We start from the raw sequence: 17,626 nt of genomic DNA, 5'->3' as shown, positions 1-17,626 counted from the left end.
AAGGTAGTTGGGTATAGCAACAAGAAGTTGAGTTCTGGCCAATCCCTTTAATTAAAGCTTCTGAAGAATGTATTTTATAATCTTTTCTAACTTTCTCTTTCACTACTAGAAAGGATACAAAAGTTAGTATTTCGATGTAGAAATAAAGAAAAAAAGTGTTAAAAATGGAGACAATAACATGTTAATCTAATTTGAATAAGTCTATAGTTTCAGTACGTGTATTTACAGGATAATTTTTTGAGCTGAAGTAAAGTTAATAAAAATGAGTTTTCTGAACATGAGATCAAGTATAAATCTGTACTTTATGAATCCAAATGTATTATTTTTACTTTTAGATTTTAAATATACTGAGAAGAGCAGTGCACATTTGGTATTAACTATCATTAGAGTTTCATTCTCAAAAGAATGTATTCAATACAGTCATGTATTGCTTAATGGTGGGGATGCATTCTGAGAAATACATCATTAAATGATTTCATTATTGTGTGAACATACAGTATACTTACACAAACCTAGATGGTATAGTCAACTACGCACCTAGGCTATATGATATAGCCTATTTCTCCCAGGCTACAAAGCTGTACAGCATGTTACTATACTGCATACTATAGGCAACTGTAACACAATGGTAAGTGTACATCTAAATATAGGAATGGTAGAGTAAAATTACAGTATTGTAATCCTATGCGACCATTGTTGTACATTCAGTCCATTGTTGACCAAAATGTCATTACATGGTACAGCACTATATTGTTTTCGATCTTTAGAAATTCCTAGCATCTATGATACAATTTTCCAATAGAAATTTTTTTAAATGTTACAATTTGTCCATGTCTATTTTCTTATACAGATATATTTTATTTCTTTAGTTAACAAGAAGTAGATCAGATAATGCATTTCTTTGGGACATGATTTTTATGTTGAAAGTTTGTTCTTTATTTGAAAATTGAAAGAGAATGTAAGAAAAACCAGAGTTGTTTCTAAGAAAACTATATTTCTGATGCGAGATAAAGGACTTACGATGCAATAAGTATTTAGCATTTAAAGATCAACAAATTGTTATCAATGATGAAAAGTGAGTTTTTCAAAGGACTGCTACTTTGGATAGCCATATTTAAGACAGTTTAAAGTTAGAGAAAGGCAAAGATCACAGAGAAGGGCTTCATTTATTTTGCCTCGTATGGGATTCTTTCAAAAAGTATTTCTCATGCTCATAAAATCGTAACTAAAATTTTAATATTTAATTGCTATACTAAAACGTCAACTTTCAATTATTTAAAGTACTCAAATTCCTAATGTTGTCCCCTCAAAAGTGGTAAAAGCATACAATTTGCATGACACTCTAGACAGGAGTAATCACCTTGAGTTATATCAAAGCATAACCATCTTATTCTTCCAGAACACTAAGATGCAAATCTGTCCTGTTCATTCAGGTCCTAATGGCTCAAAAACTTTAGATACTTATAAGTAAGCCCAATATTTATTATGTAAATATTCAGACAAAAGAAATATATTTTTAATGTCTATAGTATCATTTTAGGCCACATCTAATGTAATAATTTCATACAATATTTGTGTTCTAATTTAGCTTCACCTGAAAAAAATGAAGACTATCGCAGACAATGACTCTCAGGAAAGGAGACAGATACCAGTTTACTGTACTGAAACAAAATATGAATTCACTTTAACAGGACAAGAGGAAAGTGGAATCTAAACTATTTGCCAAGCCTCAGAGCTATAATCCAACTAGGTTCTAGCTAATGTTTGGTAAACTCTGTGTGTACATGTGCACACACTCTTTCAAGAGTCCTCTATTTCAAAGGCTTTTTCTTTTATGACAAGATCATTTTCCCCTTTAAAATATGTACTACAAGTTTCTTAAAATATAAGTACCCAACACCTTATATATATGGTTACTTTGATAATAATGATTTATACACATCCTTCTAATTTAGACCTTTTTGGCCCATGTAGGATAAAAACAAGCCAGAAAGTGGTATATAGTGTTTTGCTTTTATATAAAGTGAACTAGGGATGAACCAAATAAAATAATTTCCTTTAAATACATTTCAGCTTTTATAACAGATACAGAGTAGTAATCATCCAGTATCACCTCCTCTGCTTCTTGGGAAAAACTGCTTTCTATCTAGGATTACAATTATTTGGATAACTTCTTATGTCTCCTAATATATCATAAACTCCTAAGGCAAAATTAAGACCAGATTTGCAGTATGAACTGTTTAAACATGATTAAAAGGGGAAACAGCCTCAAAGGACCAGAGAAGTAAAGTTTATAGACAGATTAAGAACAGGGTAAATTTCTTGTAGTTCACTTTCTCCCTATCAAACTTAAGAACCAAGATGCCTGGTGCTGAAAGAGCCCATTTTCAGCTTCCCCCAACACCACCTTTTCACAGATGGCCTTTTCTGCCCCAGGCATTTTGCCTGTGGCTCTCAATCAAAGCAGTAGGGGGACTCCAACTGGTAACTCTGAAGATCTGAAAGATGTGATAAGGAATTAGAATCTGATGTACTCACTACACTTAATTTCTGTGGCAGTAGGTGCTATATGAATTCAGACAATTCTCTACAATTCAGGAGCCATTACCCATTCTGCAAATGGTTCCTGCTCTTTAGTTTCCACATTCTGCTGCGCATTTTGTGGCCACATCTCTGCACATTAGCACAACCTTGGGATAATGAAGGAGTGTATTAACCTCATGGCTAAAATGAGGATTCTAGATTTCTGCAGATATTTCAACATGCTTTCCTATGGATAATTTTGAGTAAAGAGCAAACAACAACCTAGGTTCCAAATCGTACCTTAAATTAAGTACCTATAAAATCTGACAAATCTTTCTCATTTTGTAATTAACACACTGAAACTATCAAATTAGGTATAAGTTTTAGGACTCAGGCCACCATCTCTTTTATAAAAAGGCAACAAGTGTAGGTTGTAAATTAAACTAATTAATTTTGCATTGTTTGTGATACATCTAATTTATTTCTCCAAAATGCATACTTTGGCCAGGAGTCCTGTGCCACAAACACTTGCCAAGAATAATTTGGCCTTAACATCTCCAGAATGAGCTTCCATAACAATAATGTACAGTGAGAGGTGTTTTGTATAGCTTTTCGTTTCATAAGAAAAATCAATCTGGGAGATGCTGCCATAAAGACTAATATTAAATGAGAGGGAGGAGAAACTTGTTTAATCTAGTTATTCACAATGAGTCTAGAGTGGTTACCCAAATAATCAAGAATAAAAATGATCATAAGATGGTCTACCATTACAAGGGAAAATATTATGCTGCTTATAATGGTTTTAAACTCATACTGCATTAGAAAAATGCCAGATTACAACATCAAAATATAAAAGCAAATTCAATTTACAATGAATCTAGTCACCCAGAAGTACTCAATCTAGCTAGGACCTTTGAAAGTAATAAAGTAGATTTGTTAGCTATTTTCAAAATCTCAAAAAATCTGATGGAAAGTTAACATTTGTACCTCGCAAACAATTAATCCCCCCCCCCAGACTCCCCTGACACACAACTCCACTAACCCACACAAAACAAAATAAAACACCAAAACAAAACACAGCACATCACCTTTTATATGGGCACACTATTCCCTAGAAAGGACTAAATTTTCATTACTAATTTCTCAGAATTAAGTATGCAACAAAAGTGGCACAGTTCAGAATCAAGCTCTAGAACTGCCAGCACCTGCATAATTATTTCATTGTCAAGAGGTCTAAGTACAACAAAGTAAAGGAGAAAAAAAGAAAGATAGTTTTTTAAGTGTGGTGACAAATCTCATTCCTGTTTTGCTGAATAAGAATACATCTATTAATTACTTACGTGTTCTAGAAAAATCATTGCCAAGTTGAATTTACATGACGAAATAGGTCTGCATCTTGCTGGAAAATCTGTTAGCCAAAACTTTAAGGAATCTTTTTTGACAGAGATTTTTATATTCATCTATATTAGTTATAATTCTCCTTTCTATAAAAGAATGTATCCTAAGTACTAAAATTGGGGAAATTAATCTGCTTCTCCTTTCTAATATGTAAAAGCCATAAACACAATACTGGAAATTATCTCCTTCAGCTCAGACAAAGAATATTTCTTCTTTGAAGTCTTGAGCAATGATAAATCGGGTAATTTGTGGACTTTATCACCAAATTTTAAGGATAGACTTTTATCAATAATTCTGAGCTGTCCATTCTGCTTCATATTTTCTATAATCTTTAATGCTTTTCACCCAGATCCTTCAAGGTCAGGGAAAGAATAGTCTATTTATAATAGTTCCATGTACTTCTCACAAAGTTTTCATTATCTACACAGAAAATAAGTATTTTTACAATTGAGAAGAAATCTGCAGCCTATTCATAATATTTTATTTCAATCTAAAATCAAAATTTCAATTAGGACAACATACAACTTGACTATGACAAGTACTTTACATTAAAAAGACTGTATATATATATATATATATATATATATATATATATATATATATAAATACTCAATTCAGAATAGGCATTTCATTTAAAAAAATACCTGATCATATTTGAACATGCAACTTGACTATGATAAGTACTTTAATTTTAAAAGTTTTAATACTTTTATTAAAATTAAAATTAAATTTTATTAGAATTAAAAGTTTATAATTTTATTTACAAATAAAAACCTAATTCAGGATAGGCATTTCATTTTTTAAAATACCTGGTCATATTTTTAAGAAAGATTTTAGATTTAAGGGACTACACACAAGCTAGATCATTGTCTCCTATAAACTGGTTAACTTTTAAAAGGAAAAAGGGTACTCAAATGGATATTTTGTATACCCATGTTCACTGCAGCATTATTCACAACAGCCAATAGGTAGAAGCCACCCACCCAAACGTCCACCAATAATTGAAAGGATAAACAAAATGTGGTGTATACATACGATGGAATATTCAGCTTTAAAAAGAAGGTAAATTTACACATTCTACCACATGGATGAACCTTGAGGACACTGTGCTAAGTGAAATAAGCCAGTCACAAAATGACAACTATCATATGATTCCCCTGATATGAGGTACCTAGAGTAGTCAAATTCACAGCAACAACAAGTAGAATGGTGTTTGCCAGGGCCTGGAGGAGGAAGAATGTGGAGTTAGTGTTTAATAGATACAGAGTTTCAGCTGGGGAAGATGAAAAAAGTTCTGGAGATGGATGGTGGTGATGACAGTACAATAATGTGAGTGTGCTTAAGGCCACAGAACTATACATTTAAACACGGTTAAAATGGTAAATCTTACGTTACATATATTTCTCCTCAATAAAATAATATGTAATTGAGGAACATTCTGAAAATTAAACAATAGTCTATCTAATCACTGATGAATCAGATATCCTAATTTTTAAAAAGATGCCTATACCTAGAATGTCTTTATTGTCACTGTTAATTTTTTGTTTTGCTTTCTCCCTCCTTTATGCCCCTATCCCCTAAATTCATTTAACTTTATTTATTCATTTTGTGAGTTATGGGTTTTAAGGTGGGATGACCAGATTCTAAGAATCACCAATTTTTATGTTCAAAAAAATTGTATTCTTAAAGTTTAATCCATGTAGCCAAAGAATACAATTTCCTATCTACAATAGTATTGTTTTGTAATAAGCTTTATCCTTTAATACAGTATTAATTCAAGTCAATTTTCTTCTGTGTGGTCTATACAACTCTGAGTTACATACTTTCCATAATACTATCTATGGATTTTCTGGAATTTTAAATAATGTACCAAAATTTCAGTCTTGACTCCTAACTAGAATTTTGAATTTTACTATAAAATTTATAGTAACTTACTTTCAAGTTCATTATTTTCATGACAAAACTGCAAAACATAAGTTATCAGAAAATTTTGGGTCTCATCTTAAATGTATTGGTTACGGGATGGACTTTGTAGACACATGCTCTAGGTTTGAATCCTGGATCTATCATGTAATAGATGTGTGAGTGGGCAAATTATTGAAAATATCTAATTCTCAGTTTCTTCACTTTGAAAATGTAGATATTAGTACTTAAGAGTTGTTACAAAGATTATGCATGTAAAGCTCCTCAACAACATCTGATGTAGTAAATTCTTAATAAATGGTCATCATTAACAAAAATAACCATAATAACATAACATATAAAATGATAAGCACACTACTGGACAGAAAAAGATTATATTCCAACTTTTAAAAAATGACTCCTTACAATTTTTGATGCTAAAATGAATCCAGGAAAAAAGATTGTAAGACTCATTTTCTTTTGTTCATCTTTTCCAAATAGTGTGATTGTTAATATCCTGTGATAAACAAAAGAAATTAACCCAAACAAAAATGAGAAGTAAAACCAGGTATGTGCATTAGTGTAAATACACACACACACACACACACACACACACACACACACACACACAAAACCCTCTTTAATGTGCTATATACAATTTGAGGAAATTGTATAGAAACATGAGAAAAAAGTTGAAAAGTAAACAGAAGGAACTATAGATTGCAATGAGGGTAACACAGTATACAAATGTAGGCAAATTTCCAAGTTCAACTATTTGAACAATTCATTCAGAATCAAACTATTGTCAGAAAATTATACTGTAATTCTTTTGGTCATTACCCTAGGATATAAATGTATAAGTCCAGAAAAGTTGGATGTTTTCACCCCTTGCCAACACAGGCAAAAGAATATTTTTCTTTAAATAAAACCCAATTGCTACCACAGTTACTACTATGCAAGATTTCTAAGGTATATAATGTTTGATAATGGGATTTCTGATACAATTTCACTAAAAAGTACAAAGGGTTTCTATACTACCAACTCTCACTATCCAAATATAAAGTAATATTCTGTTTCGAAAACAGACTTGCGTTTCCAAAAACATATTCCTTTGAACACTCAGACTTTGGGGTGACAGGATAATAGAGTCCTATAGTCAAATAAGCCTGGAATATGCTACACTCTATTTCTCTCTTTTAGATATACATAACACTATTCACAGAAAAGGTTATGAGAAGTCCTACAGTGAGCAGAGCTGTTGACATTTTTTAATCAGTGTTTCCCAAACTTATTTGGTCACATAATTATTTTCTTCAGGTAGTGCAAAGGAACCAGTGTTCCTCATAACAACTTATTTTGGGAAATGTATAATAAATTGCCATTGATTAGTATTAAATGTGCAATTTAATATGTACCTGTCCTAAAAAGGTAACCACTGGCAGAATTAGCTGAAGTCCCAAAAATGAGCCTGTTGTATTTTATGTCAGAAAACAAACAAACAAACAAACAAACTAACATGCCTAGACTAGTACTTATATTATCTTTAACAAGTTGTATTTATTTCCAGAACATGTGTTTCAGCCCTTACAGCCTGTATGTTATTTAATCAAGCCCAAATACCCAGTTTCTGATACCTGTGGAAAGCTGAAAAATGAATATGATCCTCCAAGTCTTTGCTTTTCTTTCTGGGCTTCACTGTAAGTGGAGAAAACCCTGCAGCTGTGAACTACTGCAAACCTTCAAAAATGGGAATACTAAACTCAGTTACAACATTTTATTAACTGGTGCTATGAGCCTGCATTTATGCAGTTCTACAGTAAAATAATGAATGTTCCACATTAATCCTGAAGTAAAATAGTGATTATTACTTCATTCTCCTAACACCTCTATTAAATATATAGAACAAAATACTGTAATTACTATTTTACATATGGAGGTTGAGCAACTTGCCCCAAGTACCAATAGTCAGCAGGAAGCAATTTCTTGTTGGACAGACACTGTGCATATTACAACTATAGAAACTGTATCAGATAATCACCCTAAAATGTGAACAAAACCAGGAAATTCCTTTGTTAATAGCTTATTATTTAAGGAATTTTCTTCTTTGAAAACATTTTAGGTCACAATTTGCTTGAAATCTAAACTTGAACCAAAAAAATCACATTGTGTGCTAGATAGCTTTTTGTGAATTCAGAAATTAAGAACAAAGTTTTAAACAACTGTAATGAGGAATTACTTTGTCCTTGTGTTAGATAAAAGAAAATAAGCTACAATTAATTCTAGGTGATGTATGAATGTGAATGATTATACTGCTAGGCTGTGGAATCACTTTCTTCCTAGGCTCTCCTTTCAATTCCAAAAGTACTTAAAAATGTAACAAAATGTGTAAGATGAAAGAGACAACAACTGTTTTATAAAAACATAATAGGGAAGAAATAATGACTCTTATTATAGAAATCACATATTTTGGTAACCCATGGACATTTAGTCATTGGTTTTCAAGTTATACAAGTACGTTGGCATTAGAAGAAAAAAAAAAAAACACTTCAAAACATCGATGGCAGAATACATTAATCACAGCATTTTATATTATGATAATATATAACAGTAACATTTTACAAAAGAGGAAGTAAATGGGCAAAGACAAGGAAAAAGCTGGCAAGAAAGGAATCAAGAACATTGACAACTCAGTAAAGGAAAAGGTGTTAAAGTATCAGATTCAAGTTTCGTAAGTTTTTCTTTTTTTGAAATGTAAAAGCAGAGGTAACAAAAATTGGTTTTCACCTGGTAAGTGTGTACTCCCTGAGTCCTGAATGCAAATTCATGGCAGAAAAAGTACCTATGCATCCACGTAATCTTTTGTCTCGACCAATCTTCCATGTTACAAACAGTGGGCTGTAATGGAAGATAAAAATAGGGTAAATCAATCAATTCATTTCAAGCAAGTATTTATTGAGTGTTGACTGTCTACTAGGTTAGGTGCCTGAGATTTAAAGACCAAAAGACAGGCCTTCAAGGGGCTAAGAGGCTACCCCAATAGGACTACATTTAGCAAAAATTATATTATACTACATTATATTGAGTGTATCCTATATGTTAGGCATCTCAGTAAGTGTTTTAAACAAACTAATTATGTTAATCTTCATCAACAACTCTAGGAGGCTGATACTAACATTCTATTTACAGATGAGGGAGTCTCACAGTTGATACATAATGAAGTAAGCACTCAAACGTGGGCAATCTTAACTATAGAGCCTTAACCATCATGGCTAACTGAGCAATTCCAAATTTAAACCTCAAGTTACTGACTTACTTGTAAGTCTAATTTGGAAAATTGGGGAAAAAACAATGATTTTCATAAATACTTCCTGAAAATATTGGGGCTATGTACCGTGAAAGGTGCTACAAGGATGCCTAAAACATAGTCAATGCTCTTTAGGGGCCAGTATAAGAGGCAGGCGTAACGAATTCACAGCTAACTAATACAAGGAAAAAGGAAATAGGTACTATAAACCATGTCCAAATGCCATAATTTAAGCTACTGAGATAGAAGAAAACTTCATCAAGCTTGACATTCTTTAGCTTGACCTAGAAAAATCAGTAGGGTTCAGAAGATGAAGGGCAACAGCAGGCATTAAAAAAATAATACTGTGAAACCAGAAAAAATTATTTTAATTTTTATATAAAAGTATAACCTGCAAATACAATCTCTCAAGCATCAATGAACAAAGTGTCAATTATAATAAAATATCATCAAGAATAATGTGGATTTAGATGAAGTTTAATACAGTAGATGTTTGGATTCTGCTGCAAACTACTGACAGCTTTAAGTAATGGTTAAGTCTAAATACAATTATGTTCTAATTAGAGCAACTTTGTATGCCAGTTTTTATGAAATAATTTACCCATTTTAGGATATTTTGTAAAAAGATAAATATCTTACAATTGGGGATGGTCTATGGTAATATGAGTATTCACAGTCATACTGGAATTATACATTTCTGTTTTCTAAAAATTTAAATTTTAAGGGGATATACCATATGACATTTTTCCTCTAATACACTGGTGAGTTGAAGAACATTCTTTCTTTAAAATACTCTTTAGTGAGTCATCAGCAGATGGATGAAAAGATATCCCATTCAAGTACTTCAATCACCCACCTAAAACATTTAAATTATGCTGAGCTCTGAAAACCACAATGGCAGATAGATTCCCAAATAAATAATATATACAAACCAGGGTGAAGTACTAAGAGTTACCATCTTCCAAGATCCAAATGTCCAGTGGCATTCAAAAAGATGACTAAAGTATTAGGTCAAGTTATTGTCAACATTAGCATTCAATTGAAGGATGACCTACACTAACGATACTAAAATATCAAACAAAAGGTAAAAGCCAGGTTTTCTGCTTACTATATCATATGTACTAAACCTCTTATAATTTGGTTCTAATGCTTCATTTGGAAATTTTTCTCTAACTGTTCTTGATCAGGAAGACAAGAATTAGATGGAATTACTTTCTCACCAATTCTTTCATTATTCATATAAACACCAGTATCTTAAAATTAAAACCTTATCTTTAAGGATGAAATTCACCTCTTCGTTTTTCAGTTTCCAATATGATATAGTCAACATCAGCAACTTTTTTTTTTTTTTTTTTTTTTTTTTTTTTGAGTCGGAGTCTCACTCTGTTGCCCAGGCTGGAGTGCAGTAGCATGATCTCGGCTCACTGTAACTGCTGCCTCCTGGGTTCAAGCGATTCTCCTGCCTCAGCCTCCTGAGTAGCTAGGCTCACAGGCACGCACCACCATGCCCAGCTAATTTTAGTATTTTTAGTAGAGACGAGGTTTCACCATGTTGGTCAGACTGATCTCGAACTCCTGATCTCGTGATCCGCCCGCCTGGGCCTCAAAGGTGCTGGGATTACAGGTGTGAGCCACCACCCTTGGCCTGTCTCTTCTTTTTTTAAAAAAAAAAAAAAACACAAAACAAAACTTTATTTTTTGATTATAGTAGTAGCATATGATCATAAATTAAGAAATCAGAAATATATTAATCCTCTCCCATAACAATGGTTCTACAATCTATGTAAGACAGGTCTTTTGGCAGCTTCAGAATAAAGTGAGTCTCACTGTAATATAGATAATAGCATGTTTTTAAAATACCATGATGGTTTCTCAGTAACACAGAACTACATTGTATATTCTCTTTCTCAATGACTTCCATGAGAAACCTAAAAGTGTGAGTGAATTCATTTCCTATGAAAAACGCTAGCAATGAAAGTCATTTAAAAGTATTTTACCTTCTACTTTCTTATTTATCCCACGAAATACATACATACACCATTCTTACTATAATATAACCCCATCTGCTCAAGTAAACATTCAAAACTTAAAGTATAAATAGAAAAACAACACAAACTAAACACTATACTATGATGTTGCAGGGCACTCAAACATATGGTGGGAGAAATTATTTATTAATAGTTTCTTATAATGCCTTGCTATCACTGATGAGGGAATTATTAATTCAGAGCTTAGGGTGCTGGAGGACAAGCTGCATTTTGCAAGGCAGCCTGAGGAGCAAAGATGCTCCAAAACAAGCAAGGGCATGGAAATGTAAAAGTACACAGTACATTCAGGAAACAGGAAGTAGTCTGATAGTCTTGATAACTTGCTATGGGCTCTTTCAGATTTAACGCTTCTTTGAATTTGAAGCACTGTGGAATACGTGTTCTCAAGAGCCCTCGTAAGACGTAGAGCAGATACAGAATAATCTATACTCTCCCTATCCTTACCTGCCCCAGGCAACATCCACTTTGGGAGTTGGGATTGCAGGGAAGTATCTGTGTCAAAGATGGGAGGGAGTGCTACTCGACAACCTCACTGTGTTTAGGACAGATGCCTGAAGATGGAAGAAATCAGACTTTTAGTAGACAGAATAAAACGATTCATTAAAAATCTGGGACTCTAATTTCTCATTTACAAATGCTCATCTAACATATTTTATAAAGTACACATGTATGGAATTAGAAACAACTAAAATACCTAAAAGCAACATTTAATGGGGAAAAGAACCCGAGAAGTTAAGCACTTTAAAGTAGACAGAAACATAATAAACATCACTGAGCACAAGAGATAGCATCTTGTGTGTGATAACCACTTCGTACAGGGCAATGACTATGAGAACATTCAATATATATTATCTAAAAATAGGAACACATTTTTTTTTCTTCACGTAACACAGAGCGAAGGCATGGGCAATTTCATTCATAAATGTGCTATGAAAACATGTATGAGTTCCCAAAAAGACCTAAGACATCAGCATAATCAGAGGCAGATCAAAGTAGAAAAACGGTTTTGGGCCTGTTGAGAGGAGCTGCTCAATGAGAAGAAAATACAGAAAACAGTTCATAGTAAGACAAAGATTGACTATTTTGGGAAAATGCTTTTGCCATATGGTTTGAGGCCACCTACATACACTGAAAAAATACTACAAACTAGAAGAGGGCTCAAAATGAGATGAAAAATTAATGGAAATGTTTATCTGAAGGTAACCAGACAAAGCTTTTTAAGTAATTGTCCTACTTTCAAACATGTTGTACCACTAAGTTCTGAGAAACCTTTGGAGAAAAGCACTCCATTTTTTCATGTCTGTAGACAGAAACAGGAAGTAACCATTTATTCTAGGTGAATCCTCCCTGCCAACTAACAGCCAATACTGTCAGGTCAACCGTAGCTCTAAAGGAAATGTAGTTGCGTACAATCAGCAAAAGTATGAAAAACAATGTAAATCTGAACAGAACGCTCCCCATCTGTTGATGTGAGACAGAACAATTTAGAAATATGTTTGCAGGAGCAGAATACAATTAGGTGATACAATGAAAAAGGTGTTATTTACTTAACAATATTTTACCTTAAACCCTAGCTCTCCTAGCATATCTAGGCAAAATAGAGGTTACAAAAAAGTCTTAGTCTACTGCAAGCCTCCACTCTGCCAATTTGCTTTTCTTTAGAATAAGATTCTTTAGAATGAGATTTAAAGGATGCAACATTAACAAAATAACATCAATCTCTACCAATGCAATAATAATTAATAGAAGGGGATGCTCAGCAAGGTTATTTATATAGGAAAAGAGAAGCCCTGTAACTTGTTCTGCTCTTCTGCCATAGATGATTGTTTCTCAACTGTATTCATGTTTCTCAGCAATTTAGCTCAAAATACAACTATATTCCTCATAACATCCAGCTAAAAATATCATAATTCCCCAGGATCTAGCAGCTTAGAGAAATACAGAAATGATGATGTCTTCTTTCCACCACTAGGTAAACATGTTTCACTTCCTATTTGAACAAAAAGAAGCGTTGCATTTCATTTCTAAATCATATAAACTACAGATTCAATTCATAAAAACATACCTAATATGGTTAAATCATGTAATAGGGCTGCCATAATAAAATACTATAGACTAGGTGGCATAAACCACAGAAATTTATTTCCTCACTGTTATGGAGGCAAGAAAACACAAGATTAAGGTACTGGCAGAGTTCAGTTACTGATAAAGGCTCTTTTGTTTTACTAGTCTTTAAGGCTGCTATACGGCCACTTTGTACTCACATAGCCTTTCCTCTGAGTGTGTGTGGGGAGAGGGAGAACACGAGCTCCCCAAGTGCCTCTTAGAAGTACACTAATCCTATTGGATCAGGGCCCCATTTTCATGACTTCGTTTAACCTTAATTAATTTCTTATAGGCCCTATCAAATACAGTCACATTAGGGGTTAGGGCTTGGACATAGGAATGTAGAGGTTGTTGGGGGTGGGGGTTGGTGGTGGTAGTTACAATTCAGTCCATAACAAATTCCTAACCCAAACTTTAGTACATAGTTTAAAGTGTATATAACAATGTATCTAAGGTCATTCACTGAGAGTCTTTAAGAGATCGTTCATTTGCTTTTCATTTTACAGGTGAAATACAAAAAAAAAGATCCAGGCAGACAGTGCAGAGTCACTAAACTGGTTATTGTTACAACCTGGGAAGTCCTCCAAAATTTCTTACTACTGGTTTAATATGGTCTTTTTTTTTTTTTTTTTTTCACCACTACAGGAAAAAATAATGTGAGTAACAAACTCAGATGTCTTCTAAAAGCCCAAAGAATAGGAAAATTCTATGAATACTACATAGCACCACACAGGTGAGCATAAGCACAAATCTCTTCCTCCCAGTAGGGAAGGGAGACAGATTAGCTGAGAAGCTACCAGGACAAACTAGAAATGCCGCATCAGCCCAGAAACACTAGCCCCAATTTAGAAGTTTCTACATTATCACCATTAGAAGCTTACAGCAAAGCCTACCATTTTATGTTTGATGGCTTCCCAACACCCTTTCTGATCTCTCCCAGCCTTCTCACTTCATTTTTTCCTATTCTCTAGCTGAACTTCATCAAACCCAGCTCTTCTGTTAAATACATATTTCCTCCAAGTCAAAATTTCCATTTATTATACCATTGGTTAACAACTCCTCAGCTAGGTATTGACCTGATTATCTGACTAAGTAATTCATATTATAGAGTGTATGAGACTCTTCCAGATAACTTGAAATTCAAATTGGGGGGAACAGAGAGAAATAGAAGGGTGCTAATCGGAGGCAGGGGCAAGAAGATTCAGATGCATTTCTCATCCAACCATTTGCTGTAGATAAAGAAAATGCACTAAGTCACCACTGTATCCTTATACCACACTCCTCCATCCAACTTTTGTATAATAAACAGCCTGTATCCCATAGGGCTCACGAAAATATGGTCACACTGCTTAGACAGACAGCATAAATTAATATAGGAGACTACAAATATCTGAAAGTAGACATCAGGAATGACCAATCTTTCAGTACTTTTCTTTGCCTCGTGTTCCAAAAAATTCTATCATAGCAGCATTATATTCTCTTTCTCTCATTTATATAATTCTAATTTAACTGACAAATGCAGAGGAAAGGAGGCAGACTTAAGTCTAACAGATGATTGGGAAGGTAGAATTTTTTGCTGTTGTTAATCAAGGGTAATCACCAAAGACATACAACCAGCCAAAGCACAAGCGTATAAGGGATTAGCTTGATTCTGCCAATTTTTGAACTGAAAGAACCATTTCTTCCTTTAGCAAAAGCAAATCAACAATTTTCACCAAACAACAACAAAAGTAGTTCCAGACTTGATATGCTGAGACAATCTTACAGTTTTTTAGAGCCCTAAATTAGATAAGAAAGACTACCTTACTTGGAAAAAATAGTATTTTTGCACATGTTTTCTTAGTTTACTGCAGTGGGTATTAAATTTAATATATAGTAACATTTTAAGGAAGAAACAGCTGTGGGTTTTTCCCCCTAATAATAGGAACACACCACAAATCTCTATTACCTGGAAATTCAACTTATGCATTTTAAATGACACTTTGCTATAGATTTCAAAAATAAAGTAATTTCTATTTGGAAGTCCTACTCTGAAGTCATTTGTTCAAAGGGCTTTAAGGTTTGAGACATAGCCTTTACTATTTAAAAAATTAATTATTTTAATATAAAACAAATCAGACAAGAAAAAGAGCTTCTATTGATGTCTTATGATTCCTAAGCTAAATGTTAAACAAAACTAAGAAAAACCGAAGAACTAGGTCCAGACATTTTAGAATGAATATTAATTGACAGTTAACTCCTATTTTTTATGCCATTAAAAACCTGTATGGACTTCTGTTTTTGGTATTTCCATTTGACTGTGTATGCAGGATGGTCAGGGAATTCATAACACTTAAAACAACAAAAAGAGTTAAGGCTTTTAAATTTGTTTTTATTTTCTTTTAGTTTCAGGGTTTACATGTGCTTGTTGTTACATGAGTATATTGCATACTGGTGGGGACCTGGTTTCTAGTGTGCCCATTACCCAAATACTGAACACTGAACCGGATAGGTAAGTTTTCAACTCTCACTCCCCTCACACCCTTCCCACTTTTGGAGTCTCCAGTGTCTATTATTATTTCCATCTTTATGTCCACATATACCCACTGTTTAGCTCCCATTTACAAGTGAGAAAACATGGTATTTGGCTGTTTCTTAGTTTACTTAGGATAATGTCCTCCAGCTCCAACCATGTTATTGCAAAGGACACGATTCCATTCTTTTTTTTTTTTTTTAATGGCTGCATTGTATTTCATGGTGCATGACATACCACATATTCTTTATCTAGTCAACTGCTGATGGACACTTACATTGGTTCCATGACTTTGCTATTGTGAATAGTGTTGTGATTAACACATGAGTACAGGTGTCTTTTTAATATAATGATTTCTCTTTCTTTTGGTACATAACCAGTAGTGGGACTGGTGGGTCAAACAGTAGTTCTATCTTTAGTTCTTAGAGAAATGGCCATCCTGTTTTCCATAAAAGTTGAACAAATTTACATCCCCTCCAACAATGAATAAGTGTTCCCTTTTCTCCACATCCATCCCAACATCTGTTGTTTTTGACTTTTTAACAGTGACCATTCTGACTGGTGTGAGATGATGCCTCAGTGTGGTTTTAATTTGCATTTCTCTGAGGATTCACAATATTGAATGTTTTTTCATGTGTTTGGTGGCTGCATGTATGTCTTCTTTTGAGAAATTTCTGTTCATGTCCTTTGCCTGGCCTTTAATGCTTTTTTTTTTTTTTTTCTCTCTTGTTGTTTGATTTCCTTGTAGATACTGGATGTTAGTCCTTTGTCAGAAGCATAATTTGCAAATATTTTTTCCGATAGGTTCTTTGTTTACTGTGTTATTTCTTTTGCTGTGTAGAAGCTTTCTAATTTGATTAAGTTTCACTTGTCTGTTTTTGTTGCATTTGCTTTTGGAGTTTTCATCATAAATTCTTCACTTAGGAAAATGTCCACAAGAGTTTTTCCTAAGTTTTCCTCTAGGATTGTTAGTTTCAGGTCTTACATTTAAGGTTTTAATCCGTCTTAATTTTTGTGCATGGTGGGAGATAGGGGTCCAGTTTTATTCTTCTGCACATAGCTAGTCAATTTTCCTAGCAACATTTATTGAAGAGGGACTCCTTTCTCCATTATTTTTCATGACTTTGTTGAAGATCAGTTGGTTGTACATATGGGGTTTTATTATATCCAGAGTTCACTATTGCATTCCACTGATCTGTGTGTCTATTTTTCTACCAGTTATCATGCAGTTTTAGTTACTATAGCCTTACAGTGTAATTTGAAGTCTGGTGGTGTGATGACTCTTGACTTGTTCTTTTTGCTTTAGGAATGCTTTGGCTATTCAGGGTCTTTCTTTGGTTCCATATGAAATTTAGGATTGTTTTTTCTAATTCCATGCCTGAAAAATGACATTGGTAGTTTTGATAGTGATTGTGTGTAATCTGTAGATTTCTTTGGGCAGTATGGTCATTTTTTAAAATATTGATTACTCTAATTCAGGAGCATGGGATGTTTTTCAATTTGTTTGTGTCATCTATGATTTTTCATCAGTATTTTGTAGTTCTCCTTGTAGAGATCTTTTGCCTCCTTGATTAAATGTATTCTTAGATATTTTATTTTTTTGTGTGGCTATTTTAACTGGGATTGACTTCATTATTATTTGGCTCTCAGCTTGAACATTGTGTACAGAAATACTGATTTTTGTACATTGATTTCGTATCCTGAAACTTTACTGATGTCACAAAATCTAGGAGTCTTCAAGGGGTCATTTTTGTTTTCTAACTATACAATCATGTCATTGATGAACAGAGATAATTTGACTTCCTCCTTTCCAGTTTGAATGCCATTTATTTT

General features: G+C 33.4%; 1 protein-coding gene across 5 annotated transcripts in view; it reads right to left on the bottom strand.

Annotated features, from left to right (window-relative positions):
- The window catches only part of AMMECR1 (AMMECR nuclear protein 1), a 142,592-nt gene that overhangs the window by 74,462 nt on the left and 50,504 nt on the right, over window positions 1-17,626 (bottom strand). For 4 of the 5 annotated variants that reach the window (XR_012515651.1, XR_012515652.1, XR_012515653.1 and 1 more), the window contains exon 2: window positions 8,608-8,718. The exons of the other annotated variant lie outside the window; for it this stretch is intronic. Coding sequence is in view for 1 of the 4 variants with exons in the window: in XM_003935853.4 (XP_003935902.1) it covers window positions 8,608-8,718 (111 nt within the window). In the remaining 3 variants the exon portion in view is untranslated. The remainder of the gene's footprint in view (window positions 1-8,607; window positions 8,719-17,626) is intronic. 5 annotated transcript variants of the gene reach the window in all.

The sequence above is a fragment of the Saimiri boliviensis genome, chromosome X (assembly GCF_048565385.1).
Source record: "Saimiri boliviensis isolate mSaiBol1 chromosome X, mSaiBol1.pri, whole genome shotgun sequence".
Taxonomy (NCBI): Eukaryota; Metazoa; Chordata; class Mammalia; order Primates; family Cebidae; genus Saimiri; species Saimiri boliviensis.
Note: the sequence above shows the minus strand (reverse complement) of the source record. Positions and strands in the feature narration are given on the sequence as shown.